This window comes from Octopus bimaculoides, chromosome 4 (genome assembly GCF_046866305.1).
Source record: "Octopus bimaculoides isolate indiv1 chromosome 4, ASM4686630v1, whole genome shotgun sequence".
Lineage (NCBI taxonomy): Eukaryota > Metazoa > Mollusca > Cephalopoda > Octopoda > Octopodidae > Octopus > Octopus bimaculoides.
The window spans coordinates 91,966,646-91,980,481 of NC_142931.1; the positions used below are offsets into that span (position 1 = coordinate 91,966,646).

General features: G+C 36.6%; 1 protein-coding gene across 1 annotated transcript in view; it reads right to left on the reverse strand.

The window, feature by feature from the left end:
* LOC106883141 (uncharacterized) overlaps nt 1-13,704 on the reverse strand; it is a 32,346-nt gene extending 18,642 nt beyond the window's left edge. Inside the window, exons 1-2 of the mRNA XM_014934032.3 lie at nt 13,493-13,704; nt 1,664-1,741 (exon numbers count right to left, since the gene is read on the reverse strand). Coding sequence (XP_014789518.1) covers nt 1,664-1,741; nt 13,493-13,526 — 112 coding nt within the window. The 5' untranslated portion in view covers nt 13,527-13,704. The remainder of the gene's footprint in view (nt 1-1,663; nt 1,742-13,492) is intronic.
* Between the last annotated feature and the right edge of the window lie 132 nt (nt 13,705-13,836).

Here is a 13,836-nt window from a genome sequence, read left to right on the forward strand (position 1 = left end):
ACCTGGGTTCTCATTCCTAAGGTATTTTTCAATGTTGTTGTTATTGTTGTTATCATTATTATTATTATTATTATTATTATTATTATTCATTCAGGTCACTGCCTGGAATCGAACTCGGAATCTTGGAGTCAGTAGCCCACGCTGTTAACCACTACACCATATGCCTGTGGGGCAGTGACCTGAACAATAATAATAATAATAATAATAATAATAACAACAACAACAACATCAAAAAATACTTTAGGAACGAGAACCCAGGTTCGAAATTCCCCCAAGACACCTGATGAAGGCTGGAGGGTATATCAGCCGAAACGTATTAACAACAAACAAGATGAGGACAAATATCCATCAATTGTAAATAATGTAGTTTATTTTTACTAAAACATTGGAAAGTAGATGTGAGATGTTGGATCAGGCTAGTTTGAACATAAAAAAGCAAAATATTTTGGCCGGATATGGCTGGTTTAAATGCTAAAGGGATATATGCGTGTGTGTGTGTGTGTGTGTGTGTGTGTTATTTCTTTATTGCCCACAAGGGGCTAAACACAGAGGGGACAAAAAAGGATAGACAAAGGGATTAAGTCAATTACATCGACCCCAGTGCTTAACTGGTACTTAATTTATCGACCCCGAAAGGATGAAAGGCAAAGTCGACCTTGGCGGAATTTGAACTCAGAACATAATGGCAGACGAAATACCGCTAAGCATTTCGCCCGGCATGCTAACGTTTCTGCCAGCTTGTGCGTGTGTGTGTGTGTGTAAGCATGCATGTGTACATGTTTCTACTGCTTAAAACCAGTGATGTTGTCATAGTTACATATTGGTTCAGCAAATATACACTGATAATGCTGAATTAATGTCTCAAATGTGGTGCTCCAGCATGGCTACAATCCAATAACTTTGTTATTAAGAAATGTGTAATATACATCATCATTTTAATGTCCACTTTTCCATGCTTGCAAGGATCAGACAGAATTCACTGAGGCAGATTTTCTATGGCTAGATACTATTCCTGTTTCCAACCTGCACCTGTTTCTAGGTAAGTAATATTTCCCCATGGCCAGACATGTTTTCATGAAAGATCTGAAATGAAGTGTATTGCTTGTATGATGGTGATACTTGTTTACAACTATTAAGCAATGTCATGACAAGGAGACACTAACACACGGACACTTTTGCATGCACACATACAAGAAAGAAGCTCATCATATATAAGCATTTTTCAGTTTCTGTTGACCAAATCCCCTCACAAGGCTCTGATATAATAGATTAAAGGGGGTCTATTTAAATATTGAGGCACCTCAAAGTGAAGCACACCACACTTGATGGCTAGACTGTATGAGAGAAATCAACAGATAAACTATCCATTCCATTAGTGAAGAATTACTGAAGGTGAAGTTCACTAGTGTTTGCTAATCCGCCAATCCAATAGCATCAAAAATAGAACGAAATTTTTAGCATGGCAGAATATAATACACACACACACACATATGTATTTATATAGAAAACTTAAAGTACTAGTCAAGTACTGGACTCAATAGTATTAACTAACTCCCTTCCTTCAAAATTGTTGGCCTTATAATCTAAATAAGACACCGTTATTGTTTCAGATTTAGTACTACTTTATTATGGACATCTTTGTTTGAAACGTGTTTCTACTTACCATACCTATCTCCATTGGGAAAAATATATGCATTTTCCTGAATTTGTTTGCTGTTTGCTTCATTATTTTTTTCCTTTTCTAGAAAAGAAATAAAAAGGTGTTCATTATTTTGAATATTGTAAATGCAATTATGATATGAATAAAAGTTTTTCATATATAATAAGAAATATGGAGGATAAGCAGCAAACATGTTTCTGTTAAGCTTCTTTCTTGTATGTGTGCATGCAAAAGTGTCTGTGTGTTAGTGTCTCCTTGTCATGACATTGCTTGATAGTTGTAAACAAGTATCACCATCATACAAGCAATACACTTCATTTCAGATCTTTCATGAAAACATGCTTCTATACATTAGCATAACTTGAATGTAAAATTGATATAACACCTGTAAATATTGGTGCATTATAGTATGGATTCAATAGAGGTGATCTGTAATCTATCATGGAGTTAGTGCTTAGTATTGCTACTGATGAATGAAAGTGTACTTTGTCTACTTCAATGAGGTGAGAGAAATAGTACTTTTAAAACATAGTATTCTGTAATATTGCTCTAACTAACATTGGGGATGAATATAAATTGTCAGGAGCATTGTGAATTGGAGCAGAGCAATCAGTGACTATTTGTATATGTAATTGGTCTTTTAGATCCAGTATTCATGTTTTGTTGTGTGGGCTATGTGTTGTATGTGCAACCTATCATTTTTAATGTGTTATTTTGTTTGTGTAAAGTTTTATTTAGAATGAGGGAGGAAATTTAGGGTACCCATACTAGACTGACATAATTCATATTGGTTTACAGGTATTATTTAGATTGTGAGTTCTTTGTTTTAACTGAATCTTATGCCAGAGTATGCTTGCAGTGAATTGAAATGTTTATGTACTCAACACCAGAGCTGAAGACACCCCCGAAAATAGTAGAGGAGTAGGAGCTGAAAATGGATGTGGTTCCTCCTGATGATGTCCTTAGTCACTGGATCCTATAAAAGATCCTGGAAAGAAATCATAGTGAGGATCATTCCACAGTTGAATCAAAACTGCCAGGAAAAGAGATAGGCATGAAGAAGCCAAAGATTAAGTGGCCAAAGGCAAATGATGCAGCTAGCTATAAGAAATTTGACAAGGTAGCAAGAATGACCATCAAATTCAAAGGGGATTATGAACACAAGCTCAAAAACATGGCTAACATAATCTATTGGGAAGGAGAGAAAAGATCTGGACAACAGGGAATGGAGAATTATCAACAAAGGGCAGACCATCAAGGAGAGAAAGACAGATTGCAAAGATACGAGAAGAGAAGAAAAACCAAGAACCAGATGGAAGGATGCAAAGGAGGGGGAAAGAGAAGGGCTAAAACAACTATATGAAGAGATAAAAAAGAGGCATCGAGACTGACTAAGGAAGGAAAGAAAGAAGAACAGAAGAAAGGAGAGAGAAAAGAACTATTGTAGTTTTGTAAACAACTCATATCAATATGCTAAATGTTTGTTTACTGAAAGTAAGAGCAGAAGATTAGATTGCACTAAAGAAGAACTCAAACATCAGCTTAAAGAGACATATAGCAATGCTGATAGGAATAAAGTACTCTCAGAAATGCTCGGGCTAAAGAAACAACCTGAGCTAAGAGTACCATTCGATTTGAGTGACATCAGACAGAAAGAAATTGATGAATTCATTAGAAAAGCAAGAGCAAAGAGTTGTCCATAAGCATTGCCTGAAATTGCATTTACGACTATTCGCATTGATAAAAGAACTGTGGAAGAAGAAACATGTAGCAAAACAATGGTGTATAGCTGAAGGTATCTATTTACCTAAAGAGAGGAAGGCAAAAATGCTAGGGCAATTCAGTCCTATTTCACTGCTAAATAACAATGGAAAAATCATGTTTAGAATTATTGCCAGGAGAATCATATGATTCATACAGTATAACAGATATGTTAATGAAGCAATCCAGAAGGTAGGGATCCCTGGAATCCCTGGATGCATAGAACATGCATTTGCCATCTAGAAGCTGTCAACAGTGCAAAATAACTGAAGAAAAACCTGTACATTGTATGGCTAGATTTTTCCAATGTATATGGATCTGTTCCACACACACTAATTCAAGCAGCTATGGACTTCTTTTGGATTCCAGAAGATGTTCAACGAATGCTGATGTGTTATTACAATAAATTAAGGATGAAATATATAACAGGGAAGTTCACAATGGAGTGGCAATGGCTAGAAGTAGGTATTGCAGCTGGATGCACAATATTAGTCATCTTATTTCTGCTAGTCATGGAGATGTTATTAAGACAACAAACTGTAAGACAGCTGTTACAAAGATACCAGTAAGGGTTTTTATGGATGAGATTACTGTATTGTCAGAAAATAGAAGAGTAGCAGATGGAACATTAGAGCGGTTGGACGAGCTAATAGGATGGGCGAGAGTGAAATTCAAAGCCAAGAAATCTCAAGGTGTGGCATTCGTGAAAGGGGTCGAAAAAAAAGTTAAATTCAGGATAGGAAATGAAGAAATACCAATGTGAAAGAGCAACCAGTAAAATGTCTTGGCAGATGGTACAGAGATTTATTGAATAAGAAGCAAGACAAAGAAACACATGAATTAGTAGAACAGGGTCTATCAAACCTTTACAAGGGACTAAAGGCAATTGACAGGACAACATTACTGGAGAAATTCAAATGCTGGATACTGCCATTTGGACTGTACTCAAGGATAGTGCAGTAATTGCAAATGTATGAAATAGCCTCGAGTAGAATAGAAAGGATAGAACAAAGATGCAGCGTGTTTATCAGAAAATGGCTTGGTCTTCCAAAACCACTGAATACAATTGCACTATGTGGAATTGAATACTTATATTTTTCATCGAAGAATATAAGGCAGGAAAGGTGAAGACAGTAATGATGCTAAGGTGTTCAAAAGATCAGGACATCCGAGAAAACCCTCCAGAGTTACGAACAGGGAGGAAATGGAAAGTGGAAGAAGCAGTAAACAGTGCAACCAGAAAGCTATGGCATGCTGATGTAGTCAGAGCGATCAAGAAGCCAGTCTAGGATTGCAAAATTTCAAACTATTTTGCATGAGCAGTGTAAAAGAGATGAATGAGACAGTGGTATACGAAGTAAGAAAGGAGGAAAAAGAAAAGCGAAATGTACATTTGGTGCAATCTAGTCAAGAGGGACAGTGCCTGAGATGGGAGGAATATGTGGTCAGTCGCAGAATCTCATGGAGGGAACTTTGGGTTTGGGAACAAGCAAGAACATCTTTCCTGATCAAGTCTATCTTCAACGTTTTGCCTTCATTGGTCAATTTAGTCTAGTGGAATCTACAAATGACTGATGTAGAGAGAAAGTGATGGTGTGACATATTCTGTCAAACTTCAGGCTAGCACTAGACAGATATACAAGGCATCACAACCAAGTCCTTGGTGTTATAAGTGCAGCACTCAAGGAGAAGATCGAGGGATATAATAGGGGTGAGTACCCAAAATTGGAAAAATATGGAAGGATATGCTTCCAGGAGGGAAAAGGACATAAGATCAGGCCTTCAAAAAAAGTATATGAGACAGATGAAAGATGGAAGGGATACTGGAAGCTGGCTATGGATTTGGAAAAATTATTAATATGTCCACTCATAAAAACAACAAAAAGACTGGACTTAATCCTTTGGAATACGGACTGAAAAATTGGAATTTTGCGAGAGCTGACAGTGCTGTGGGAAGAGAACATTGCTAATGTGGAGCAACAGAAGGAGAGGAGGTATGAGAAATTAATCGAAGAGTGTGGGGAACAGGGGTGGACTGTCAAGTATTACTACCTGGCAGTGAGGGCTAGAGGCTTCAGTGAAAGGAAAATGGCAACATTATTTAAAAGAAGATTTGCATTTTTGAGCACCGAACTGAGAAAAGTAATAAGGAGGATAGAGGAGGCAGTCGACAAGGCCAGCTTATATAAATGGCTGAAATGAGAAGACTTGAAATGGCTTGAAAGCCATAATATGCTGACTGGAAAATAGCGCTACCAGGTGAGGCTGGCTGGCACTTACACAGTGTTGCTGCTTGACAGGTGGGCCGAAGGAACCATTTTGTTCATTGCTGGTCCTCCTCCCCGATAGTTGGAAGGCTTGTACCATGAGACAGCTAGTTGGCTCTGGCTGCTGGAGCTGAAACTCACATAACTCTGTTGGAAGGTAGGTCTAGAGAGAGTGCAGGCCAAAACAAAGTGCCTTTCCCCTCCATTGGTCAGTGGACTACACCATGTGACAGTTAGTGGACACATGCTGTTGAAGCTTAGATTATGTAACTTGACAGCTGGCACTGGCTGCTGGAGCCAGTGAGTATTTAAAGGGAAATTTGGCAGGTCATTCACCTGCTGACATTTGTTGATACTGCATGGAAGACAAAGCAACCAAAGAACAAAAAGGGTGGAGGCCACCACATCAGAAAATGGTGGAGGAGTGGGGGCTGAAACCAGCCGTGGTTCCTCTTGATGATGTCCTTAACCACTGGACCTTATAAAGGAGTTGTTGAGTTAGCGAACCACGAAACATGGTTGGAATTCCTCCTTTGTGCTTCAACAAATGACATGAGTTTTCTGTGATATGACTTTGATGCAACCATGGTTCAGCTCAGATTGAGCAGAACAGCCAGATGTGTATCAGAAGTTTCTTGTTCAGCTATACCAATATTATTTGTAGCTGAGACTCATGCTACACACTCCAACTTGCTGTACTTAATAATATAGGTTGAAGTAACTGTATGGGCATATACTTTCTCCATTGTCCAGTTTATTTCAGTACACCTAAAAATTCTTATGGAGAACTCAATGTGCAATAGCTGCTGTTCTTCTCTACTTATTGGATGTATGCGTTCCAGCATGATGTTTGAAGCTTTTGATGAATCTACTATTTTTTGTGCGTATGTGAATGTCTTCTTATGTTTGTTGTGAATATGGTTCATACAGGACACCTGATCCTAGTATGCAGTTCTATCCATGGCAATCATTGGGGACAAGAGCAGTATTTTTTTATTGGTTTGTCTCTGATGTATCTTATTGATGTCTTTGTTTTTCTTTTATGTTTGAATTTTAACAGTTCTTCCCTTAGTTGGTCTTAGTTTCATGATTCTTACTGATCTTTTGTTATAGAGAGTAACTTAAGCTTCTGTACATTGTTCCATGTTGAACTGGAGTAAATGGTGCACCATGGCAAACAAGAATAAAAACAAAAACATAAAAGAAAAACAAAGACATCAATAAGATACATCAGAGACAAACCAATAAAAAAATACTGCTCTTGTCCCCAATGATTGCCATGGATAGAACTGCATACTAGGATCAGGTGTCCTGTATGAACCATATTCACAACAAACTCCAACAAATCTTTGGTACAATTCACTGCTGGCTAGATTCCCACTGACAAGGCTCCATTGGTTCAAATCAGGAGAGCTAGGAGGTCCCATGATCACAATTCTGAGTCTTGTCAGAAATGTTCTCTCTTCATCATGGAGAACTTTCACCTGATACCTCATGTACCAGACATTTGAGAGAGGACTCTACCATCTTGAGCTGCTCATTAATGGTCCTCCTCAACTTGTTGGGGTTATCACTGATAATGTCTTGGACCTACTGGATGAATTAGAACATCTTGACATCTGACCATTGAGACTATTTCTTATCTTGGCTATGGATCACATATCATTGTCAGAGGCTTTCAGCTTCTTCTTGACCCTGAACATGGAGGACTTGGCCATGTTGAAGAAGCTGGCAATCTCCCAAGTCAGTATGGTTGGCAGCTAGGGCATGAGCATGGCATGCTCTTTTGTTCTCTGTGTCAGGCTGGAATCTGTCATTCTGATGTTTTCGACATGAGAAATGAAAAAGTAAAAATTTGGCATGGGCTATGCAAAATTAGGTTCTCCTTCATTTATATTATACTAGCAGTATAACCCGACCTTGTCCGGATGTGACTTATTACGCCATCTACGATAAGTCTTGCTAGGTGAAAATCAACTAAAAAAGAAAGCCTTACAACGAAAAAACCCTTATGATGTAAATATGTTCATAATTCAAAAGGCTGTTTTGCGTAAAATTATTAAGCGTACGTAAATTTCATCCGTCTAATTGGCTATAGAAATGCTTGTGCAAAACAACTTTTTGCGCTGCCCTGATTATACATAGCAGGGTAATCCCTTTTAGCAGGAGGTAGGACGGAAATCTCTGATGAAGCAATTGCTGGCGATCTGTTGCTACACAGTTTTGCCAGAATTCTATCAGATCAGGCAGAAGATGTTGATGCACCATTTTGCATTATGTTCAAAGTAGCTTCTGGAATGTGGTGAATTGCTGCAGTCTGTTGCTGTCATTTTAAACCGGTTGCTTTCTTTCCCCGGCAAATGCTCTTCTTTGGAGGCATAATCTATGTATATATTAAACAGAACAACAAAAGTTATAATAGATGGCAGGGTCGGTAATTTTCACATTTCTGTAATTTTTCAGATTAACACCCGCACAATTACCCAACCCTAACCCTAAAACCCTAAACCTAACCCTAACCTTAACACTAACTCTAAACCCTAACCCTGACGCTAAAACCCTAACCCTAGTGAAAATCGTGGTATATTTACCAAACATTGACGAACATGAGTTATATTGTAGTCAATGATTGTGTGTACAGGTAGAAGGGAAGAAATATAAAAGTTGCTAGAAACAACAGCCAAATCTCCCTTAAATCACACAAACTAAACGGAATTTAAACATTTTTACATTATTGGAATTTTTTTGATGTGAACTTTCCAGTGCAGTAATTACGCGCTCAACATATAATATAGAGAGTAAGAGTAAAAGAGGGAGAGGGAGAGAGAGAGAGAGAGAGAGAGAGAGAGAGATACATAAACCCTAACACTAACACCCTAGTGAAAATCATGGTATATTTACCAAACATTAACGAACATGAGTTATATTGTAGTGAATGTTTTGTGAGAGAGAAGAGGGAGAGAGGAAGAGGGAGAGAGAGGGGGAGAACGGAATAGAGATGGTAGCAATGAAGAGAGAGAAAGAGAGAACGGAAGACAGTTATAAAATAGCAATGCGTGCACGTGTTTATATAAGAAACACAGAAACTAAATCTTATATCTATAATGTTGAATTGTGTATGTGTTTATGTGTATGTTGTTGTCACAGATCACGTATGTGTGGTTGTGCATGTTTTTATGTATCTATGTTATGAAAAATAGGTAAAGAATACTGAGAGGAAAGTTTAATCTATGACTTTGTATGTATCACTTTCTCTTTCTCTCACTCTCCCTCTTTTACTCTTACTCTCTATATTATATGTTGAGCGTGTGGAAGAAATATAAAAGTTGCTAGAAACAACAGCCAAATCTCCCTTAAATCACACAAAGTAAACGGAATTTTAAAAATCTAATTACTGCACTGGAAAGTTCACATCGAGAAAATTCCATTGATGTAAAAATTTTTACAAAAAAATGGAAAATGTGGATTTCTATACACTTTTAAAAAGGCTTCACACAGACACACAACTTCAGCTTTATATATTAAGATATTGCATTCAATTTATGGTGACAACTCTTATATTCCCTCTAAAATTTACCATTTTTGAATTTATACATTTATGCCATAGCATTAAGTGAGGGAGAAACCAGCCTTAATTGAATGAGGGCAATAGCTCATTATATGTCAACTTTTGTAGAAAACAAAATTATTCTTTCCAATGAAGTATAAATAATTTCAGGCAGATGCTATGACTTAGTGATACATTGAAACAATGCCTGTTATCACATATGAATTCACATGTTAAGATTGATTTGTTTTTTTATTTGGCTGTTCCTCTATATAATTTCCTTTATATCTCACATTTGAAATTATGAAACTAAAATATAGCATATATGGTGATATGTTCAGCATGTATGTCTCCAGTCATTGAATGACTATTCTATCCCCACTAGCTGTTGAACATTAGTTTGCTCTATATCAAAACATCAAACCTATTCTTGTCCCTCCTCATTTCTACATCTTTGCTTACCCAAGTCAATTGTATCAGTTAAAATTACCTGATACTCTTTTGAATTCTGAAACCATCAGGATAAGCCTGAACTTTGGCATCACCATGACCATAATATGTACCATTTTCAGCTAATATAAATTCTTGTCCATGTAACATTTTATTCTATCTTTCAATTTCCATGGTTTTTCACTTACTCCTTCCATTATCTTGAATATTATTCAGTATAATCAGTATAATTACCCAACCACTTGTTTATTTGTTGTATTCTCACATTAATTTCAAGCCACTGTTGATTTTTCATATAATTCATAGATAAGCCAAAGCATCATCATTGTTGTAAGTTAAAGAAAAACAATGAAAACTTTGTTATCTACTGTAAATGTTTCATTTTGAACTTTTCAATCAAGGTTTGTTAAAAGTGAAATATTAAATCAGCTGATTTTGCCCTGAATCATTATGTGGCTTTTGTCTCATGCTTTCACACCTAGAAATGTTATATCAAGTATTTCTTAATGACGTTCCTTCATTTGAAGTCCTTTGGGTGTTTTTGGTGGCAAGCCTAACATGCTGCCCAATTTGACATCACTATCTGCTCTTTGAAGGTTGTTGATGAAGTTTACTCTGTTGTAAGCATTCAGACCAAACTCCAAGTTTATCTCCATAACTATGTTTTGCTTGCAGATGTTGAAATTGGGCATTAATCTCACCAGTCTAGAACTAATCGCATGGGTCATGGGAACTAAACTCCTCTTTCAATGAACAAACTTTTAATTAGTGGAATGTAATGTACAGGTAGGAAAGGATTCATTCAAAAACTCTGTTGATTACTTGTACAATGTAGGATTTATCTATTATTAGCTAGAGGGAAAGGGGCAGTACCCATGACTGCTGCAGGTCCTCCCAGATTGGTGTGATCAAGGGAATTGATGTTTGAGCATTGGCTAAAATTACAATAGTTGTAAGAAAGAAAGATTGGATAAAGGAATTAACATAATAAAACACCAAAAAGAGGAAGATAATTGGGTGGCCCTACATGGAAGGAGTATAAAGCTAGCTAGTTCAGAAAAGCAGATAGAAGAAAATGCATGTCTGCGGACTAGTGGTCGCAGCGTATTCATGAGTGTCTCCATTATTATTATATTTGAGACTATTTGAGAAGGTAGCAGTTTTCAAGGATTTTGTGCATTGTTTACTTGAAGGCTGGTCATACAAGAATGTTTCCCAGATATATGTAGTGATTGGTCTTGATGCTATCAAAAGACACTAAGGTGTTAAGTTCTAATTGGAGCATGTTTTCAAGCTCTCTGTTTATTGACCCAGTATATATGACATATCTAAACTTTGCGTGTTGAGTGGGGATTAAGGACTGTATGTTAACTAAATAACAGGAGTTTTTTTTGTTCAAATCAGTTGAAGATAATTGTGAGATGTATTGTAATTAAGTGTCAGAAAGAGGGTTGGATGGGTAAAGCCAGGAATTAGTCATTAAAAGAATTTGAAAGTATACTTTGAGTGAGTATGTAGAATGCTTATTGGGTGGGGTTATTCCTATTTCTATAACATGTATATTTGGTGGGATTAGTTGAAGGGGTTTGTGAGTGCTAGGGCCCTAATTGTTTTAAGTTTATGTAAGCTGTTTCTCAGTCAGTGTACCGCATCTTTAGCAGGGGAAGTAACTTGTGAGTTTTTATTTATTTATTTATTTTTTTGTTTCTCTTTGTCAGACTTTTGACAGAAAAAACCCTGATGCCAGCATCAAAAAGGGGATATATAACACTAATGATAATCATAGAGATGAGTTACTTATTTGAAATTAATTAGAGTTTAAGATAGCTGACATAAGCATTCTTCATATTTCAGCAGAAAGAAATTTTTTACTTCAGAAAGTTTAACTGTAGTTAAAGAAAGGTTTCAAATGAGAAGAGGTGAGGTGTAACAGGTGTTAATGGCATGAATGAATTCAATAGCATAGTCTTCAGTATGATACTGCTGATAATAATGTTTTCTAACATAGGTAATGTCATATATTTTGTGGGAGAGGTATTGTTGATTATATCAGCATGAGAAGGATGAACTGACCGTGAAACTGACCTTGAGCATTTATATATGCTGGTGTTGTTATTTAGGTAGTGTTTACTGTAAGGGAGATTTGGTTGCCATTTCTTACAAGTTGAGTGAGCATGCAGAAACTCCTTTGCTGGTTTGCATTCATAAAAAGCTACAACAGCTAAGGCACAGCCTCTAGGGATCAATTGATTTACTTGAAATAATAACAAAATCTCCTTTGGATCACTTTCTTTTATTAATTTTTTTGTTGCAGCCATGCTGGAGCACTGCCTTTAGTTGAACAAATTGACCCCAGGACTTATTCTTTGTAACCCTAGTACTTATTCTATCAGTACTTATTCTAACCGCTAAGTTATGTGGATGTAAACACACCAACATTGGTTGTCAAGTGATGGTTGGAGAACAAACTCAGACACACAAACATATACAAACGGCATATAAAAAACACTATCCGAACCTGGTTGACACCAGGTCTGCCTGACTGGCTACTGTGCCAGTGGCACATAAAAGGCACCAACCGATTGTGACCGATGCCAATACCGCTTGACTGGCTCCTGTGCCAGTGGCATGTAAAAAGCACCATCCGAACGTGATCATTGTCAGGCCTGCCTGACTGGCTCCTGTGTCAGTGGCATGTAAAAAGCACCCACTACACTCTTGGAATGGTTAGTGTTAGGAAGGCATCCAGCTGTAGAAACTTTGCCAGATCAGATTGGAGCCTGGTACAGCTGCTGGCTCTCCAGACCTCTGTCAAACCGTCCAACCTATGCCAGCATGAAAAACAGGCGTTAATCGATGATGATGATATATATGCAACAGGCTTCTTTCAGTTTCTGTCTACCAAATCTACTCACAAGGCTTTGGTCAGCCCAAGGCTATAGTAGAAGACATTTGCCCAAGGTTCCACACATGTGGTTGGTAAGCAAGCTGCTTATCACACATCCACTCCTGTCTAAAAAAAAATTAAGGTGCATAAGATAATGTATTCCCAGATTCATTAAAACTAAAAAATAGGAAATCTCAGCTAGAACATCTTTGCTCAATCATTATTATGAACTAAATGAGCTAAGGAGGAGCTTCTATGCAGGTGTTCGACCTGCTAGAAATAGTAACCAAATCTTTGTCATAGTAGACTCTACTATCTTAAAATATAAGGTTACATAAAAATAAAAAAAAGTGTAGCCCTGAATACACTGTGCATGAAAAAAGATGGTCACATCTGGAATGCCTTTATCGTAAGTTTGAGGCTAAACAACAGACTGAAATAGAAATTATCTGGCAAGCTAGCGCTACAGGTGGGACTAGTCATAGGCCTGAAAAGTGTAATGTGATAGAGCAATTTTATTAGGGAGACGAATTTACAACATATACTCAGGTTGTCTCTATTTCAATTCATTGAGAAACAAAGCTGCTGGGCAAATTTGAATTGCCTCTTCTCTTAAATAGGAACATAAATAAATGAAATAGGAGCCGCAAACCATTTAGTATTGTATAAATTACTGATATGAAAATTACAAAATTATTATAATGCTTCTGAGAAAATAAGATACGAGTTAAGAAACAATATTACTGTAGCTAAACAAAGATAGTATTCAAAAACATGTTCATGGAAGTATTGAGAAGTTGGGAAATATATGATAGGAAATTCTGGTAAATGAGTAAATACCATATTCAGGAGATGTTAGCAAAATTAAAAGAAAAAGATATCTCCCAACAAAATTATCTGCTTAACATTTGGTTACTTACGTTTCAAATAAAGCTTTTTGTTTTTAACAGCCATCGTTATGTTGTCATAGAAACAGTTGCTATGAAAACTTTATTTTCGTAGTTATTAAGTAGAATTTAGGGCTAATCCTTTCAAAATTGTCTGAAATGAAGTATAAAATGTTATTTTATAATTTACTATGATATACAAAGCTTTAAATATGATTTAGCTATTTATTCTAATTTCACTCTATAACGATTTTAGAAAACCGGTTATCAGCATCTGTTGTTTCGTATCTCCCTTCTACATAAATTATTTGTCTAAAATATTGAAATAATTTATCTATATAAATTACCAGAATTATTTAAAACCAGTTTTTAATATA